Source organism: Hemicordylus capensis, chromosome 2, assembly GCF_027244095.1.
Source record: "Hemicordylus capensis ecotype Gifberg chromosome 2, rHemCap1.1.pri, whole genome shotgun sequence".
Classification (NCBI taxonomy): domain Eukaryota; kingdom Metazoa; phylum Chordata; class Lepidosauria; order Squamata; family Cordylidae; genus Hemicordylus; species Hemicordylus capensis.
Window position 1 is genome coordinate 410,608,419 of NC_069658.1, and position 20,779 is coordinate 410,629,197.

Genomic DNA, 20,779 nt, shown 5'->3' on the forward strand with positions numbered 1-20,779 from the left:
CAGATATATAGGGGTGGTTTTCTAATCAAATGGCTTCTGGAAGGCTCATGTGGCTCATGTTACCCAAGGTGCACATAGAAGTGCAACTGCACTGTCTAGATTCTATTTCTCCAGGGAGTTATTCACACTCAGCTTTGGGGTAAATGTTGAGTAAAACCACTTTGAACTACACTCGCAGCATTGAGGAAAGCAGCCTCAATGCCCTCTGCTCTTGTTTTCTTTTGAAACAAGTCCACATGCAGGTGTCAGTGTTTTCCTTCTAGCCAATGGGAGTGGGGAGAGAGATCTTACAGATATAAATCTGCATTTCTGAAGAGAGCATACCTCTTATCATGCTAATGATTGTACATCAGCATCTCTCCCTGTTTGCTCTGGGGTTTTGCAGAAAAAGTAGCTTAAAACCAGCATTTAAAATTTTTTATATCTCAAGATATGCTAGAATTTGCAAGACAAAGCCCAACTTGCATGTGGAGTGGGTCCAAGAATCACAAAGGGACTTTGGGGTATGTTTGGCTGCTGTGTAAATACACACACTCTCTCCCAAAGGAGATTCGGGGTAGAAGCCCTGTGTGTAAAGTCTCCTGGGGAGGTAAATCTATACCAGCAGTGGTGAAAGCCTTTCAGGGTATGGTAACATCTTAATTATTGTATGGAGCTCAAATTTGTATATACTCAAATTTTCATTCTCTGGAGGCAACGCAGTCCAAGTTTCTTAGATTTATTCTTGGTGTTCCACGCTGTGTACCAAATGCTTTACTGAGAACTGAATCTGGGTTAATCCCAATTGAAGACCACATCTGGTTGCTTATTTTCAACTCTTGGCTCAAATTAATCTAGAACCCTTCTGGTTTGGCTGCTCTCACCTTAATGGATAGCTTTTCCTCTAGATGAGAAAAAACTTTGGTGTTATGGCTTCCCGCTTTCAAATCTGACTCGTATAGGCCTTCTTTAGGCCAAAGAATCAAATTGTCAGTACCTTTGGGATATCGTACTTCAAAAGGACTGAGTGCAAACTACACACTGTGTGGTTGCATTCCTCAAATTATCGAGTTAGAAGGCTATGGATGCATAATTTGGCTAAAATCAGTGAGTGTTAGGAGTGGGGCTTGTGCATTTCATCCAGGGATCTCATGTAATTTTAGATTGTAAGCTCCTTGGGGCAGGGATCTGTGCTTTGAACATTGACGGTTCTATATAATGATAATCAAGAACCCCCTGCCTTTCACCCCTGTAACTCAGGCACTGATTTGACCACAAGGAGCAATCATATGATCATTTGGCTGTGTGACCAGCTGTAAAATTCATTTAACTCTTTTATAGCTAGTTGTAGGTTGTGTGAATTGACCATCTCTAATTAGAATCATTTGTTTACCGCCCCATACTTCAATCTCTGGGCAATTTACAACAATAGAAAACAAGCCAAAACACAGAAAATAAAAACCTTAAAAACAACTTAAAACCACAGCCAAATTAAAAAGCTGGAGTGATGATAGAAGTCTTTAAATACTTTTTACAGTTGTCAGAGATGGGGAGGCTCTTATTTCAGCAGGGGGGGGCATATTCCAGTGTCTCAAGACAGCAACAGAGAAGGCCCATCCCTGTGTAGCCATCAGACAAGCTGGTGGCAACTGCAGACAAGCCTCTCCAGATGATCTTAATGTGCATTGGGGCTCATGGCAAAGAAGACGTTCTCTTAAATACCCTGGGTCGAAGCTGTTTAGAGCTTTATAGGTCATAACCAGCACTTTGTATTTTGCCCAGAAACTTAGCAGCCAGTATAATTCTTTTCGTATAGGAGTAATATGGTCTCTTCAAGATGACCTTGAGACCCATCTGGCTGCTGTATTCTGTACCAACTGCAGTTTCTGGACTAAGTACAAAGGCAGCTCAACATAGAGTGTATTGCAGCAGTCAAATCTGGAGGTTACCAGCAGATGTACCACTCTTCTGAGCTCATTCATCTCAAGAAACAGGCACAGCTGGTATATCAGCCGAAGCTGATAGAAAGTACCTCTGGCTACTGTCTCAGCCTGAGATACCAAGGAGAGGTGTAGACCCAGAAGCACCCCCAGACTGCACACCTATTCCTTCTAGGGAAGTGTGACTCCACCTAGAACCGGCAGATCAAAGTAGTATCCGGATTTCTGACCCCACACAATAAGTTCCTCCATCTTTGATTGATTGATTGATTGATCTATTTCTATACCACTTTTCATTAAAATAATCTCAAATTATTCCTAATCTAGCTCCAGGCAGACATTTAGGGAGGTTATTACTTCTCCTGATGATGTTGACATGAAGAAATAGATCTGGGTGTCATCAGCATACTGATAACACCCTGCACCAAATCTCTGTATGATCTCTCCCAGCAGTTTCATGTAGATGTTAAAAAGCATTGGAGACAGTATGGAGCCCTGAGGGATGCCATATAAATGGTCACATTTCATAGAGCAACACTCTCCAAGTGACACCATCTGGAATCTGCCTGAAAGGTAGGAGTGGAACCACTGCAAAGCAGTGTCTCCCACCCCACAGATATTCCAGAATGATACTATGGTCAATAGTATCCGGCTGACCAAGGCAGTCTTCACCCTATAGCCTTAAGGACTTAAAAAGGTATTTTACAGCTAAAGAATTTGGAGGCAACATCTATGAGGGACTCCATAATGTCTCTAGGGGCAGATTAACACTTTACATGGCAGTTATGTTTGCCACATGAATGCTGGTACTTCAGTAGTGTTTCTTGCAGTTACAAATGGCTTGGATCGACAGAGCTACTTTAAATCTGCCCAAGGATTGAGCATACCTAGTGAGATTTTTACTCTTTGAGTAAAACATACTCTTTGAAAGACATCAATATCATATCACATTCAGCTTTTGAAACTCCCCACAATTTAAAAAAGTGTCATTTGTGGTATAGTAGGGCTGCTGTTCAAGATATAAGTCCAAAGTTCATTTGGGTATGCAAAACTAGCTGTGGTTTTTTTATATCCCAGCAAAAATATAACATGTGAAACAATACTGTAAATATTGTTTGTTTTTAGTTGTATTTTATAATTGTAATGTGTTTTAATTATATTTTAATTTTAAATTAAAATTATATTTTAATTGTAGTTAACCCCTGCTAACTGGGGAAAGAGGCACCTTTTTAATATGGTGATTCTCTTTATTTAGCAGGGGGAGAGTAACTGGCCCTATCCACCCCAAGCACAGCATCCCTCTAGTGGCTGGTGTCTATCATGTTTCTTTTTAGATTGTGAGCCCTTTGGGGACATGGATCCATTTATTTATTATTTCTCTATGTAAACTGCTTTCAAAACTTCTGTTGAAAAGCGATATATAAATTGTTGTTATATGTTTTATTTTATGATGTTATTGTTTTTTTCTGTGAGTTGCCCAGATAAAAATTGTTATGCTGTGGCCACACAAATAAAGTATGGTTATTTCTTCTTCTTCTTCATCTTCATCACCAGACATGTCATGTAGTAGATTCACATCAGGAAGCCATGTTGGATGCAACATCCCGGAACATGCTAACTGCTGAACGTTTGGAGTCTTGGACGATTTGAGTGGGACACAAATTATCCCGCTGTTTCCCAGCCTGTCAGCTCTCAGTACTGAGCATAGATGAACGGGCTCCCCCTAATGTCGACAGGCTGGAAAGACTCCAGAGCATACGCAAATAAGATCTCAAAGGCTCCTTCTTGATTGGCTACGGCGGGATAGTGTCTGATTCCGCCGCTGCCTTTATTCTCTAGACAGGGGAGTTCGAGTAATGCAGTTTGCCTGTAATCAGTAACAGCTCCACCACCTTTCTCTCTGCAATTGATTAAGCCTAATTTCTTCTTATTATTATTTTCTTTCTTTGTAGCTTTTGCCTTGACTAAATAGTGAACAATGACCATCAAACGCATAGATCAAGGGCAGCGTTACAGGCCAAGAATGGCATTCCTGAAAAAGGTAACTCGTTATTTTGTTTAATCATTTACCTGATAAACCGATGAACAGGGATATCTACCGCAGGATCCCTGAATACATCTGTAAAACATCTGTCATTTGTAAAACATCTGTCAGTGTTATATTACAATGATTTTGCATGCAAGTGATAGACATGTTATTAGGATAGGAGTGCCATTTGTGATAGTTTTCAGAATTATTTCAAAGAATCCTTTGGGTTCATTAGTTTAGTGTTTAAAAATGAGTTTTCTCCTCCCCTGATGTTTTGCTACAGAATGATTAGACACAAATACCTCTGTTTTCTGGACTCCCAAAAGGAAAACAACCTGTTACATTATCCTTTTTGCGTATGGGAGTAGTAGCTGCTTAAAATAAAACAGAGCGGGATAGGGGTTTATAACCATATAGATATGTTGTATTGATTTTTCTCATCTACTTTGCTTTATCCAAACTGCTTTTGTTGCTATGCAGAAGTTTTGTTTGCATTTTTTAAGGGTTTTCTTGTTTTGAGAACCATTAATAGGATTTGTGTTGGGAATAAAAGGCTTCATCTCCAAATTTTACATCTCTAAATCTTCTTTAACCCATAATCTGGCTAATTTCCCTCCCCCCCCGCATATGTCAGCAATCCCTTTATTCTGCAGATGTGTCCTGACCCCTCAGATATATTTTTCTTTTATGCTGTTGTCATTAATTTAGGGTAATGACTGCCTCCTGTGGCTGTATTCAGAACCTCTCATGGACTAGATCCACTACTTCACTCATAACTGTGCAAAAGGGTGGGGGAAATCCACCCATTAATCACCCTCTTTCATGAGTAACTAATTATCACCAGCATTTATTTTAGTATATCCCCTTAATGACATATTGATTATGTTTTTCTTTAAAGGATGTACAAGATCTATTATCTGCTTGTTTATAATTAACTTCAGAGAGCATGTATATTCCTTTATAATTGTTTAAGACTTAAAGGCAGAATGTGGCTAGATAACTGTGTTTGTGACTAACTACCTCTCTCCTTTCCCCCCTGAGCATCTGTATAAAAGCATTTTAACAGAGCTAATACGTGAAAAGATTTTAAGCAGGCAAGGTATTAATCTAGCTTTTCTCCCATGAGTGTTCCGCCTTTCTTGTCTGTGGCTTATCCTGGTGAATAGAATTAGTTGAATTCCTGGTGACATATACAGCTGCCCATTCCAGGTTTGTCTGCTACCGCACAGCATAGGTACACATTCACATCTCCACTGCTTTAGCTGAACGTCAGCAAAGGAGGAGGTGGCAGGATTACAAGTGAAAATGAAAGAGATGGGAGGGAGTGTGAATGTATTTGGTGTCACAATATTTGTCATACATTGCCAGTACTTTGTAGCTCAAATTGGGCTACCACAATATTTTTCTTTGGAATTGTTTGTGCCTTGAGCCTGTCAAAGTTTATTTAAAAGAGAAATAGGGCATGCTCTGTTTTGATTTATACTCTTGCAAATTCCCCCAGAAGGCAATGAGATTGTATCTGGAAGGAAGGAAAGCTCAGTTTATGCGCTACATTCCACTTAGAATGCAGGGCAATGCTTATTCTATGAAAAATCTTTTTTTAACCACATATAATAAATTGGCCTTCTGCTCACACTGTTCACATACAATAAAGCACAAAAGGAGATGGTACCAATTTCATCTTGTCTATTAACAATCTCTAGGGGTAGTAGTGGTGGTGGTGATCATCATTGTGTCTTCTTACTTTTAAGTCTTCACTCTGCCTCCCAGAAACATTTTTTTAATAGTTTCTCATAGTGCCATTGCAATAATCTAAGCTGATTGCTGTTCATGATCTTTTTCTAAAATTGAAGTCGTAGTTCCCATCAACTTCTGTAGAAGTCTTTGAGATGGCATCTGAAAAGTGAACGCTGTTGTGAGATGACAGGATTAAACTGTTTTTCTTGTTGATGGGTCGTTAGAATCCTTTGCCCTCACATTAGAAGGAGGACAAAGAAGGGAGGATATAACAAGGTTGCTGGATCAGCATATTGATGGTAAGGAATACTGTATGGCAAAGCTGGGTCTTCTGCTCCTCTTGGTTCAGTAGAACTGGAACTATTGGACTCATCATTTTCTGTGAGGGATGTTCCATAAATATATATGACAGCTGCCCAGGACTGCAGAAAGAGACAGGTCGTTGGGTACCTGATAGGCCGCAAGACATCGCTGGTGGGCTGTGTTTTGCTTGGTTGGCCACAAGTTGTGCAGAAATGTGACTACTCTTTCCACAGCAGCAGTAGACTTTCTGCTTCCAGCCATCAAAAAGAGGAAAGATAAACAAAATGAACCATACAAGTAAGACAAAAACACCAGTGTGTTTAAATTGGATTTAAAGACTGATGGGATTAGGCCAGTTTGGGGTCAACTTTTTTAACTACTACCACATAGTGGATTATTCATGTGAAGTGGCTTACGTTGGTTTTCACCGCACTGCTACACACTTTGCTGTTGGACGTCTATAGCAGCATGGTGAAAACTGTCAAATCAGTACACATATATGATACACAAAGTTGTAAACAGGTGCTATGTGCAATGATTTAAACTGGCCTACATGTGGCAGCTCTGATTTATAAACTGGCTCTTATTCTCATGGGATTAAGAGCATGTCTATGGTGGGGCTTTTTCTGTTGCTTGGTCTGTACAATAGTACCACAACTACAGAAGGAACCCACATGCATGAAATTTTGCACAACAGACCAACATCTCAGTCCTTGCAAAATGTCAGTGGGATGCTTTACTGGCATGAGTCTTCTTTAAAGATGAGCAAACTGTAGGATTATACACCAAAACACAGACAGATTTAGAAATGACTTTTACATATATCCATTGGTTGTTTTACCCTGCCGCTCCAAACTGTCCAAAGTGGCTTACAAGAAAAACCATCATGAAAACAAACTGTTCATTGTGACTGTTTCAAGAACTAGCTATTGTGATGTGGGGCTGTAGGCAGCCTAGAGAACTGGCAGGATTGGAAGTGTGTACTATTCAATTCCTTTGAGACTGGGGCCTGAGAAAAAACAATCTAGCAAGTGGATGGATAGACAGGCAACAGAGCAAAACCTTATTACTAAATAATAATAATAATATTGATACAGTTGCTCAACTACTGGTTAAGACTATCCCTCCTCCCATTGGGTCTAGCCCCCCTAATATTTCAGGACAACTATCAATCCACCTGGAAATGGATTTACCCCTGCTAACTTGGAAAAGAGGAACCTTTTAACGTGGTGATTCTCTTTATTTAGCAGGGGGAGAGTAATTGGTCTTATCCACCCCCAGCATAGTACCTCCAGTGACTGTTTCTGGTGTCTATCTTATGTTTCTTTTTCTATTGTGAGCCCTTTGGGAACAGGGATCCATCTTTTTTATTTGTTGTTTCCCTGTGTAAACTGCCCTGAGCCATTTTTGGAAGGGTAGTATAGAAATCAAATAAATAAATGGGCACTTCTGACAAAAATGTCATCACTGGGGCTCTCCCCTCCCCTCCTACTTTCCATGGGCTACGAACAGGCAAAAGCACTCATCAAACAATGCATAACAGACATAGAGCGCCAAACAGATTAAGGTAGGGTCCCGAACTTCCTCATCAATAAGATACATAGCAACTCCCGCTTTATACCTCACAGCGCTAGAAGTCCCAAAACACAGAAGGGCCTTCACCCTGGACCGTTGTGGTGCCCTTCCTTCAGCTGTGCTACAGATACAGGAAAACCCCCTTCTCAGAACTTGCCATGTCCTCCTCCACTTCCCATTCTGCATAGACATTCTTATCACCCTCATTCTTCCATATTACTAATCGACACCCCAGACTGCTGAGGCCAATCCGATGTCTCTCTCCTACTCTCTGACTCTAACCCCGTTAAAACACATAATGTTGACAAGTTTCGCGTGGCAGTGTGTAAAATTCATCTGGTCCTAACAAGACAGCAAGAACTAAGGAGGCCTGACACAGTGCATATTCACACAGTTTAGTTTTAAACTCCATAGCATTTTAGTTTTTGCTGATTGATTTTTAAGATTTAATCACTTAAAGCTTTTATATAGTCTTACCCATTTTAACTGTAGTTTAAAGATAGCTCACTGAAGCTTAACAGTAGTTGTATAACAGTGTATAGCTTTTAGCCTCTCTACTATCTTCACAGTTACGGGAATAGCCTGTTTTAATGCTGTTTTAATGTAAAGTATTTTTTGCTGGTCAAAGACCATGATAAAGATGGACCATGATAAAGACCATGATAAAGTCCCTACAAAAAGCCATTGGTGAGGAACAGTTTCTAGGGAGGCTATTTCAAAGTCTGGGGCAGTAAAGGCCCCTCGCCTTGCAATTGATAGTTTTTATGTCATATACTGAGGGTACCTAGAGCAGGATTTGACCCTTTGATCCATGGGGTAACGGGGCTCATATAAGGGAAGAGTTTATCTTTATGGTACACTGGTCCCAGTCAGCAAAGAGTTTTAAAGGTAAGTGTCAGCACCTTGAATTGATTCAGAAGCTTATTGGCAGCCGATGCAGTTGCCATATGAAGATGAAGAGTTGCTTGCTTCCCAGTAGGTAGCAAGTTGTACTTCAGAGTCATCTTCAAGGGCAGCCCCATGTTAGTGCATTGCAGTAGTCATCCCTAGAGGTTATGAAAGCATAGATTTGCCTGGCAAGATCCCTTGTCTCTCCAAAGGAAGTCAGTGCAACAAATGCAGCTGATCAAGGGAGCTCCTAGAAACCCCACAAGCCCTGTTGACTGAGGAGCACCTCCAGGCTCTAAAGCTGCTCAGGTGGGGGGTGATTAGTCCTCCATCTATTACAGGCATAACAACTCCTCCCTCAAGAGCACTAAGATCATGCACCAGTATCACCTCCATCTTGTCTGGATTTAGTTTCAGCTTGCTGATGTCTGATAGCTACCCTTGCTTGTAGGCTAGAATGACTCTGATCTTTTTCCATCATTGCTCACATAATTTATGGTAGGGAGGAAGGTAGTAACCTGGAATGGGAGCAGGCATTTAAGAACTGTTGGAGAGTGGGAAGAAAGCATTAATGAACATTTTCTTACCAATGTTTTGCCTGGGGGCTCTATTATTTGTGCTATAGTGAAAAGGATTTTACTGTGTTAGAAATGAATGATGCTGTGGCACAGTACTCCTGACTACTCCAGTACAGCAAGGTGCACAACAATCAGGATTGAGCAAAAACAACTGTTTTTATGAACATTTTCAGTTGTGCCAAAATAAACATTTCCATATGAGACTTTTTTGTTGTTGTCACTCTGTGTACATATAATTCTTGTTCCTTTAAATTGTTTTCATTTGCCCTCAGTGGCATCATCACATAGACATATCTGATTGACTATGTAGAACAGATCAGATAAACTTTATTAGGATCGTAGATCAGACTGTACAATTTAAAAAAATTACATAAGACTAGAGCGTATAATACAAACAATGTAGGAAAACCTAACCACCTTGAAAATGAACTCTTTACAAAAGTTAGATAACAAAAACTCTAAATAAAATTCACCGGAGTGACCTGGAAACTTCCCCAAAAGGGGAGTAATTAAATGAGCATCACTATAAAATTTACAATATAAAATAACATGAGGGGTAGTTTCTACGGCACCCTTTCCACAGGCGCAAATCCTTAAATTAAACAGAATCCCTTTATATCTACCATCCCTAACAGCCGTTGGAAGGGCGTTTAGGCGGGCAAGAGTAAATGGACGCCTAAATTTAGGGATAAGAATATTATCTAAATATGCTGCTGGTTTTGAATTAAAAAGTTGTTTCCCAAGATAGATGCCACTCCTTAGACAGGCAGGATCCACTTGTAATTCTGTATCGGCAATACGCTGCTTAATAACCTGCCAGGCCTGATCATGTCCTAATCTAAGAATTTCCTCATTGGAGAACCCAAATTGAAGAAGTTTATTTTTAACCAAGGTCTTCCACTTATAATTAAAGTCATCAATAATTTCCAAGGAAGCCAGGCCTACATTGGCAATAACCAGTTTTAACCAAAACTTTATAATACAGGTCCAGTAATCCGATTCAACCCTAGCGAGACCTACCTCTCATCTGGTAAGAGATTTGGGAACGCAGGGGGGAACTTGAAGAATAGCTCTAATAAACTTAGACTGTACAGCTTCCAGAGGGCCAAAATTACTAGGAGGCCCCAATTGGGCACCATAAAAAAATAAGGGATAGACTTTAGCAACAAATAACTTGATCGCAGCTGGGATAAATGAGGCCCCTCTCATAAAATGGAATGATTTTATTTTATTTGTAGAAATTTGAGCATTTTGTATAGACAAATTTAAGTGGGCGTTCCGCGAGCCAGAAGACTGGAAAACAATTCCAAGATATTTATGTAGAACAGTGATATTGTCCCATATGATTCATAACATGATCCTAAATTGGATAGGAAGGGGAGATAATAAGCTGGGGAGAAATGGTGTGAAGCATTTCCCAAAGCCACGGGAAACAAGGGCAATCAGAATAATAACAAAACAGTTAATATTTTCAAAAAACAAAACAAAAAACCCGCAACAGAACCTGGTTTGGGATAAAAATGTCCACTTAACTAAAACTGCTAGTTTTAGCCTGAAAGCTGATGAATTCTCAGTGTAGCCATGATCCTTCCAAACAACTAATGCAGCTCCAGGGGCTTTTACACACAGCAGGTTTTACCGTGAGTTTACGGGGAGGCTTTACTGTGAACTTGAAGTTGTCCCCCAAACGTGACAAAAATAGTGGATTTTTTTTACCCCGGATATAAATCAAGTTATACTCTAATGCACAGTGAAAAACCTAAATTGTGTGTGAACTGCTCCCTGATAACTCACAGGGACTTCAGGGTAAATCTAGCTGATGTGTGAACGCACCCCCTCCATTCCGGAGTTGAAGAGCTTCAAAAGCCCCATGTGAAAAGCTTCCAGGCTGACACAGTACTTTCCCCAACACAAGCTCCAAGTAACTGATTGGAGATTTCCCAGAATTCAGTTGCAGCAAATGAAGTAGGAACTGAGCCCCTGAAAGAATATAATTATAGAACAGAGTTGACCTCTTTTTCAAAAATATCTTACAGGAAATAAGATAAACAGAAAGAGGACAGTGGGGTTGTTGAAAGAGCTATTATATGTGGGGTTGACATTTATCCCCAGAACAGTTTCTTGTGGTATGGCCTACATGCACGATGGAGGCTATGTGTAAATTAAACACATTAAACACACTTTAAAAAAATTAATTCAGCATGCCCCTTTATAAAAGGAAATTATTACCCATTTACTGTCTTGATGCTAGCACATGCCTCATTAGGTAGCAACCAGTTAGGATGATTATCGTAATGTGTCAAAAGTTGATATGAGTGCCAGGCAGTGGCTGAATCCATTAACTGTTCATTAGTAGGCATTTTAACTGAAGATTGTACAACTTGATTTGGAAGACACAATATTCTATTGCTGTTGGGATGGCTCTGAGGTGGGTGCTATGGCAACATACTTTTCAGAGCAGATTAAAACAAAAACAAAAACCACACACCCAACCCAAACCATAGTGTTAATAGGGGGTTAACAAATGACCTAACCTTTGTAAAAGTGTGGTGTGATTTTGTTAGTCTGTGCATGCCAAACATGATTGCTTATCACATAACTGAGAGGATGATGGACAAGCTTGACTGAAATGCTCTTATTGGCTTGAACATGGATCTGGGATTTTCACTTTCGCAAATGCAAGTGGGAAGGATATAGGGAACAGTGTGATTTATCACTGGGAAAAGTGTAGCAGACAAACTGGCAGATCAACACACACACCTCCGTGCAGGTGGATCCCACATCAAGACTATATGCTATACCACACAAAACTGGGTGTTTTGGAATGTACCTTGAGGAATGTCATTTCTATACAAATTACTATTCTGCAGGCTTGTCTTTACCTGATATTTTACTTTAAGAGCACTTTTAAAGGTCATTCAGTCCTCAGTCACACTTTTAAGCAGGATAACAGGAACAATAGAGAGTATAAGAGCCTGTGCAGTGTAATGGTTAGGGAGCGGCATAGGATTAGAGAGGTCTAGGTTTTCAAATTCTCACTCTGCCCTGACATTCACCAAGTGATGCCTGGCATTCTCCTTCAGCCTACTTCACAGGGTTGTTGTGAGGATAAACAGGTGGGGAGAGATCCATGTATGTCACCCTGAGCTCACGGGAGGAAGGGTGAGACAGAAATACAATGAATGAGAAAGGTGCTCTTTAGAGCATGGAGACCAACTGGGCCACAATAAGGTGGATTTACATGATTGAGAGACTGATGGCAAAATCTTATCTCATGTTAGCCATCCTGCATGGGGTAGCAGCTTCCATGTAATTAAACCAAGTGTTAGCCCCTCAAGTTTAGAGGGGTGGTGATGTAGGGCTTAACTATGTGATTGAAGGTTGCAGGTTCATAACTGCTTCCTCTGTGGCTATAGGTTTCAAGTGGTCCCCAGAGCTCTGTTCCCATATTACGTTCAATGCATGTACCATCTGTGTACAGTGTGGTGTTTTTGGTTAATCCATTCCTTGACCCACGCCAGCTTTAGAATGGTACTTTAGTTACGTTTATTCCAGTCCTGGAGTGGAGGCGGGGCTAACAGACAACCAGCAGCAAGCAAGAGCGTTGAAAGCAGTCTGCACTTGCCACACTGTAAATAAGATCTATCTCATTATCCCACACGGTTAATAAGATCTTTCTCATTAAACCATTGATTTTCCTGATTCTGCTCCACTGCCTTGTCCTTGAGTCCTCTAGATTCTACATACAGCATATGTAGGTTATGGACAGCACAATACAGTTGCATATTTCCTAACTGTACCCTGTATTCCAGAGGGCTGTACTATGGGTCAGAATGTTTGATCCTAGTAAGTGTGTATCACCCACCCCGTGGCACTGTGCAGAGGCGAGCACTCCCAGAGCAGCCAGCTCCACATAGTACTCTGCCATTTCTGGTGCCAGAGGAGCACCTTCTATTATTATTATTATTATCATTATCATTACATTATCATTTTTACATTTATATCCCGCTCTTCCTGCAAGGAGCCCAGAGCGGTGTACTACATACTTGAGTTTCTCCTCACAACAACCCTGTGAAGTAGGTTAGGCTGAGAGAGAAGTGACTGGCCCAGAGTCACCCAGCTAGTTTCATGGCTGAATGGGGATTTGAACTCGGGTCTCCCCGCTCCTAGTCCAGCACTCTAACCACTACACCACACTGGCTCTTCTATGGAACTGTAGCCCACAGGGATGGCTGGGAAGGTACACAGGGTGATTGGGGATGTCACATTCCCTACGGGGAAAGCATTGAGAGAAACTACACTTCCCATGAACACTCTCAGCCATCCTCGCATGCCTTCCTGATTTCCCCATTGGCTTCACTTCTGTAGAAGAGGGTCTCCCAGTGCTTGAGATGGTAGATACTGCACAGAGCTGACACTCTGTGGCACTGAGAGGGGTGGCACTACACACACCAGCTTTCCCTGTACCCAGGTTCACATTTAAAATGAATGAATGTACAGTGATTCACACAAAAACATGTTGACATGTACAGACACTTGTATGTGTACACATCATATTGTCTGAATAGGGTTGGTCTGCCTGTAATCTGAATCTCCTCATGCAAACAAGGTACAAATACATGCTGCGGAGGCATCGGATCTTCATTTATCTATGCTAAGCCACCATTACAGGTGAGCCTTTTCTATTACCTCATGAAATCTCACAAGGTTCTTGTCAGAGGTTTGAAGTGGTACAATAGGGGAACTATTGTTCATCACAAGCCACTAATGCAAGCAGGTCTGGTACCTGAGGGGAAGGAGAAAGAAGCAGAAATATAATCAGAGGTATGTAGTTGAGAGACCTTTCTCATTCATTATTTCATTTATTTATTTATTTATTTGATTTATATACCGCCCTTCCAAAATGGCTCAGGGCGGTTTACAAATTAAAACAAACCACTAAAACAATAAAGACCTGAAACAAATTAAAAGCAATATAACAACAATTAACAATGTAAAAACATTTTGAAACAACAATTAAACAATTACAGTGATTAAAAGCTCCAAAATCGGGTTAAAATATTAAAGCAGATTTAAAAACCCTGGAAAGCCAGGCCATACAAATACGTTTTAAGGGCTCTCCTGAAGGCTAAAAGAGAATTAAAATTGCAGATTTCCGCAGGGAGCGCATTCCACAGCCCTGGAGCAGCTATAGAGAAGGCCCGCCTCCGAGTCACCACCAGACAAGCTGGTGGTAACTGGAGACGAACCTCCTCAGATGACCTTAATGTATGGTGGGGATCACACAGAAGAAGAAATGCACATAAGAAAAATACAGCAGGCATAAAGAGTGGAGCTAAAAAGGAAAGGGCTAAATATCATACAAATGCTATTAATTTTAAATCCCAAGGTTCCTGTGTACACACCCTGACTCTAATTTATTTATCTGGGATACCATTTAGAGTAGAGTCCTATTCAGACATTATGCTGAACACTTGACAATGAGTGTTCATGTACATTTTACACAGTTACAGTTATTTACATGTTCTGTTTAAGACAGTACAGCAGTGCACTTCCTATATGTACCCTGCATTTGAGGGGCCTGTACCCAGGTTCACTTTTAAAAGGAACACATATAAAGGGGCTATTCACACGATTGAAGAAAATCGGGCTAGCCTCCGCTAACTCAATTTTCTTCAATCTTAAAAACCACCAGGCTTGCAGCCGAGCCCGGTGGTTCTTGAGCGAGTGCTCCGCAAACCCGGGCTATTGGATTGTGAGTAGCTGTGGCGTGACTCTGCGCTGCAGCTACTCATGAGGAGACCCTCGGAGGGGAGGCGAAAAGCCGCCTCCCGGCTCCAGGGGTCTTGCCAGCATGCCCTGTGCGCTTGCGCAGGGCATGCTGGAGCTTCCGGGGGCCGATCGGCCCCTGCTCCCCCCCAGCCCCCGCTGGCTCCGTCTCAGAGCCGGCAATCGTGTGGGCAGCCAATCCGGCTGACCAGGGCTCCCTTCCCACTCACCGCCCCAAACCGGATCTCACGGATCGTGAGACCCGGTCCATTTTGTCTTTCTCACAAAAAACCTATACAAGTGTACAGACTGAATAGGGCAAGGTGATTTCTGTTCATTGTGAATAAGCTCTGAATAAACTCAGTAGCATTTGTGGAGGGTATATTCAAGCAAATACTAATGTTGTAGCTACTTAGCATTATATCTTGTGACAAGGAGGGCTTGTAGACTTAAACATATAATTGATTTTGCTGGGATGCACTAGTTTTTGTTTGTTTTTAACATGCTGAAACCATGCAGCAAGATTCTGAGTCTTACTGAAGATTTTAATTATTCTTACTGATTTTACAGGGATATAGGATTTTGGCTACACCCACTAGCAAAGTACAAAAGTTAGGAAGAACCATCGGCAGTTCAGCCACTATGGCAGCAACTGGAATAGGATTAGATTCATGTGGATGGATGGATTTTCCAACTCAAGCATGCTAGTGTAGAAAGAAAGAAAGAAGCGCCAAGACTGAAGAAATAATTTGTATCAATGTTTATTTGCCTCTCACTATCTGTCAGGAATTAGTTTTGGTCCAAAGTTAGAAGATATTCTTCTAGGTAACATAATAGCAGGTTACCCAAATGCGGGGATCATCCTTTGTGGTGACTTTAATGCATGCATGGGAGAAAACCATGAAATGCTGAGTAGGGAGCTTAATTTAGATCTTGATACTGCCGAGAGATATGAGCACAAATCCCAAGACAAAATCATCAGTATGGCAGTATGTGCTTTATTTATGCGTGCATGCTTACTGATTTCTTTCCGTCTGTGTTTCACATGACTAAGTGGGAATCTGATGTGTCATGTTTGAAGGCTTGGGAGTGAATGTGTACCCAGGGTGCTTAGGGTGATTGCTGCACTAGTGTCTCCTTCAACTGACAAGCTTGGCAAGAAAGAGGTTGATGAAACTTCTGGATTCTTTCCGGAATTATTGTTCTTTCCAGTTGCTTTATCTTTGCCTTCATACTTGAGCCATTCTCCTTATTTCCTTCTGTTTCTTACTGTGTATCTGCTATAACTTGCAGCTTGAAGTACTGCTGGTGGAGATGCAGGATCCAAATTCTGGCATCAAAATGCACACCCAGAGGGTCATGATCACCAACATCCCACATGCTATGACTGGTAAGAGAATCCTGACAATTGCATGCAACAGAAGGCCACACCAGTCACTTAATCTCCCTTATATAACATCATCTGGTATTCATAATCACCTTGTTTCTCCCTTTTGTATTAATAATCACAGGACAATTTGTTATGGGATGGTTAACAAAGTTAATTATTGATCCCTCCCTCCCTCCCTTTTGTGTTGGGAGGGTGGTCACAATGAGAGGAGGTGCTTTCCAGGTAGGTGAGACTGCCATCCTGACTCCATGAAGGAATCAAATTCACAATAAGGAAATTTTCCATTTTCCTGAGCTCACTGAAGAACAGCAAAATACCCAGCCTACTTCTATGCCTACAAATTACAGCTTTCCCTTCAGACATATTGAATTAGAAATAAGCAAGTAACCATGCTTTGATGTCATGAGTCTGTCATTACCGTCTGCTACAACAATTGTACTCTTCTTTGGTGCCTGCCAGCTATGTTAACTCATCACCAGAAACACGCTATTGACATTATTTAATCTTCTTATTAAAACAAAAACAAAAAAAATCAGAGCACATTGTAAATACTTTCCATCCTTGCTGTATATTCCAAACCTTCCATGCTGTAGGTAAAGCTGTCCGTAAAGTCAGCTGAAACTGGCAGGCACAACTGCAAGAGAAAAATATAAAGGTGTCTCACAGTGGCATAATCTTTTAAAACTGGGAACTAAGTGGAGAATATTACATGTCCCTGCTAAACGCATTGCTATTGAATTCAGTGGCTGACATTCTGACTAATGAAGAACTTGCATAATGAATGAAGTTGTGCTAGTGTAAGAAGACTGCATAGTTGTGCTAAAATATAGAGATTTGCACAATTGCATTCTTGCGCTATAGTCCTCTTGTGCAAATAAAAAGTTTATTTATTTATTGTTAAATTTATATACTGCCTTTCATTAACATAATCACAAGGCAGTTCACATAGAAAAAGTTAAAACAAAACTATAAAAATTACACAATTAAAATATGCTAAAATATAAGAACAGATCTAATTTAAAAAAATTAAAATACATACATAAAAATACCATACAATATACAAAGAAGCTGCAGTGGAGACAATTACATAAAAACCTGAGTAAAAAGCCAAGTCTTCACATGTTTTCTAAAAGCCATGATGGAGACCGAGGAGCGAATAGCCACTGGGAGAGCATTCCAAAGTCTGGGGGCAGCAACAGAGAAGGCCCTGTCCTACGTGCACGACAACCGAGCTTCCTTCATTGTTAGCACCCGGAGCAGAGCCCCCTCAGATGACCTCGTCAAGTGGGCAGCAACCCTTGGGAGCAGGCGGTCCCTCAGGTATCTTGGGCCTAAACTGTTAAGGACTTTAAAGGTCAAAACCAGCACCTTGAATTGGACCCGGAAACAAACTAGTAGCCAGTGCAGCTTCTTCAAGTTGCCATTCTTAAGCCATTGCCAGGTCTTGGTGATGTCTGATTTTCCATTTATATTGTGCAAATATTGACCATGCAGTGGCTTATTTTTCCATTTTTCTGCTCGGTTCTTGACTTGTTCTTTCTTGTAGGCCTGCTTTGTTTCATTGGTGTTGAATAGTTTCTCGTTATTGGCCATTTTAAGTGCATCTTCTTCACTGTCCTTGATATATTCTTCGAGGCCTCTTTTCTCCTCCTCTACTGTTTGATGGACTTGCAGCATTCCTCTTCCACCTGAGCTGCGAGGGAGGTATAGCATATCGACATCACTGCGGGGGTGCAGAGCATGATTAATGGTCATTATTTTCCTGTTCTTACGATCCAGCATCTCTAGCTCTGCCTGGGTCCAGTCTATTATTCCTGCAGTGTATCTGATAACAGGTATAGCCCAGGTGTTTATGGCTTATATGGTGTTCCCGCCATTGAGTTTGGACTTGAGGATTTTTCTAAGTCTCCTGATGTATTCACTTCCAATTTTTCTTTTAACTTCAGTGTGTGCGATGTTATCAGCCTGGAGAATGCCCAAGTATTTGTAATGTTCTTTCTCTTCCAGGTTCTTGATCTTTCTTCCATTGGGCAGTTCTATTCCTTCTGTTTTTGTTATTTTCCCTCTGTTCATTATTAATGCAGCACACTTGTCTAGTCCAAACTCCATTGCTATATCGCTACTGAATATACAGATAGTGTTTAGCTATTATTATTATTGTTATTTTATTTTACATTTGTATCCCGCTCTTCCTCCAAGGAGCCCAGAGCGGTTTACTACATACTTAAGTTTCTCCTCACAACAACCCTGTAAAGTAGGTAAGGCTGAGAGAGAAGTGACTGGCCCAGAGTCACCCAGCTAGTATCATGGCTGAATGGGGATTTGAACTCGGGTCTCATGGTATCTCTGAGATGACCCAGACCAACCTGGCTGCTGTATTTTGTACCAACTGCAGTGTCCAGACTACATACAAAGGCAGCCCCACGTAGAGTGCATTGTAGTAGTCAAGTTTGGAGGTTAGCAGCATATGTACTACTGTTCTGAGGTCTTTTATCTCAAGAAATGGACACAGCTGGCATATCAGCCAAAGTTGATAGAAAGTACCCCTGGTCACTGCATCAACCTGGGACAGAGGTTTGGATCCCGAAGCACCCTGTAGCTGTTCCTTCTGGGGAAGTATGACCCTCATCCAGAACTGGCAGATGAAATCTCCTGAGTTTTGGCCCCACACGATGAGTAGCTCTGTCTTTGTTATCCCTCATTCAGCCATCACCATCTCCAGGCAGGCATTTAGGGAGGTTATGCCTTCTCCTGATGATGTTGAAATGGAGAAATAGATTTGGGTGTTATCAGCATACTGATAACACCCTGCACCAGATATCCTGATGATCTCTCCCAGCAGTTTCATGTAGATGTTAAAGAGCATTGGAGACAATGTGGAGCCCTAAGGGATTCTATCTGAAAGTTCAGATTTTGAAGAGCAACAGTCTTCAAGGGACACCATCTGGAATCTGCCCAAGAGATAGGAATGGAACCACTGCAAAGCAGTGTCTCCTTTAAATGAAACGAGGTGGGCTGCAGGTTGCACCGCTGTTGTACAAGCATGTTTGTGGTAGTGCAACAGTTGTCTGGAAAACAAGCTGCAGACTTAGCACAAATACAATGTCCTTCCTGAAGTGCTTTGTTAGTCAGGCAGTGGAGCCTCCTTCCAGCTACATTTACTTAAGACTGATGGCTGGATTCACTGAAGGGTCTGCGGTTTTTTGAAGCTAGAGGCACTTGGATCATTCATGATTATATATGAATGGTTAAATCCTTCCCTGCTACTGGTCCAACTGGAGTTCAGGAAACTTAGAGTTGCCAGGTCTTTGCCCACCAACTGTCTCTCTAAATGTTCTGAGACAGGATGCAGTTACGGCGCACCTTACCCTGTTTCTTTGCCAGTCTTTTTACTGCTGTAACCAGCAGAATTTTCATCTTGCTCAACTGCAGATACAGTGCCAGTGTATGTGTGAGCATGAATGAGCGGGGACCAGTGAAGGAGTGGGGTGGGATGTGCTGTGCACAGCTTCATCATGTCTTGGTTCCTCAGAACATTTGAAGATGTGGAGGTGATTCTCACAATAGTGGAAAGTGGGCTGAGGGAGCTTAGTCTGCTGTCCATGGCTTGTGGGAACCACTGGGCTTGCAGGTGAGCCTGGTTTCCCCAAAGTGGGTCACCCACTTGCCTACCCCCCCTTAGCCCAGTTTAGTGGAGCAAGCAATCCGCTAACCCGGGTTTTGTGGTCATGTATTGCCACAGCGCGGCAGCCCTCTCTCCCTGCAAACCTCATTTTGGCGAGTCTCGCCAATTGCGAAGCAAGCCTAGCAGAGATTGGGAGCGGGGGAGAAAGGAAGCCCGGGGCTACCAGGTATCCCACAATGCACCACACAAGCATTTGGAAAGCTCCCTGCTTCCTGGCCACTCCTTGCCCTGGCTCTATGATCCATATGGCTGCTGGCAACCCAAGTACCTGCACGAGTGAAGTAGGAGGTGCACACTTGTCCTCCTACCTCACTTTAAGCCCGAGTTCTGAATCAGGTCTACCCAGGGGAGAAGGGGCAGGATTGGGAGCGATCCTGGCGCTTCAAAGGACTAGCCCTACCTGGGCTTGTCTTGCCCTGCCTGCTTAGGACTGGTTATGTGCACAGCCTTACAGTCTTTGACCCTAGTCGTGCTTTACACTCCAGATAGCTTTTAACCATCAAGATAGCAACAAGGTTAATCTACAGTACAGAACATATACATTTATATTCCCTTCACATCTAGTTATTAGGGAAGTGGGAAGTCAAACAAATGACATTTTTGAAAGTGAATACCAGTGGAGATTCAAGTTATTTCAAAACTACATCTACATTCAAACAAATTATGTATGTATGTATGTGTTTATTTATTTATCAAATTTTTACACCACCCCAAACTTTCATCTCTGGGTGGTTAGGATGAGAATGATCATTTAGGATGAGAATGATCTTCTGTCCACTCATATGACATTGGTTGCTGGCTTCTTTTGCTCTCTCATTTTTGCTTTGGGCATTCTTCATTTTTTGTCAATATGAATTGAATATCTAATGAATATCTAAAATGTGCTTAATGTTGATATTCACATGC

General features: G+C 41.5%; 1 protein-coding gene across 4 annotated transcripts in view; it reads left to right on the top strand.

Moving 5' to 3' along the window:
- The first annotated feature begins 3,768 nt into the window (after positions 1-3,768).
- RGS9 (regulator of G protein signaling 9) overlaps positions 3,769-20,779 on the top strand; it is a 90,193-nt gene continuing 73,182 nt past the window's right edge. For 2 of the 4 annotated variants that reach the window (XM_053292244.1, XM_053292247.1), the window contains exons 1-2: positions 3,769-3,960; positions 16,092-16,188. In XM_053292244.1, coding sequence (XP_053148219.1) covers positions 3,898-3,960; positions 16,092-16,188 — 160 coding nt within the window. In that variant the 5' untranslated portion in view covers positions 3,769-3,897. Of the gene's footprint in view, positions 3,961-12,687; positions 12,784-13,429; positions 13,701-16,091; positions 16,189-20,779 lie in introns of those variants that run through there. The other 2 variants (XM_053292246.1, XM_053292245.1) reach the window with 2 other exon arrangements.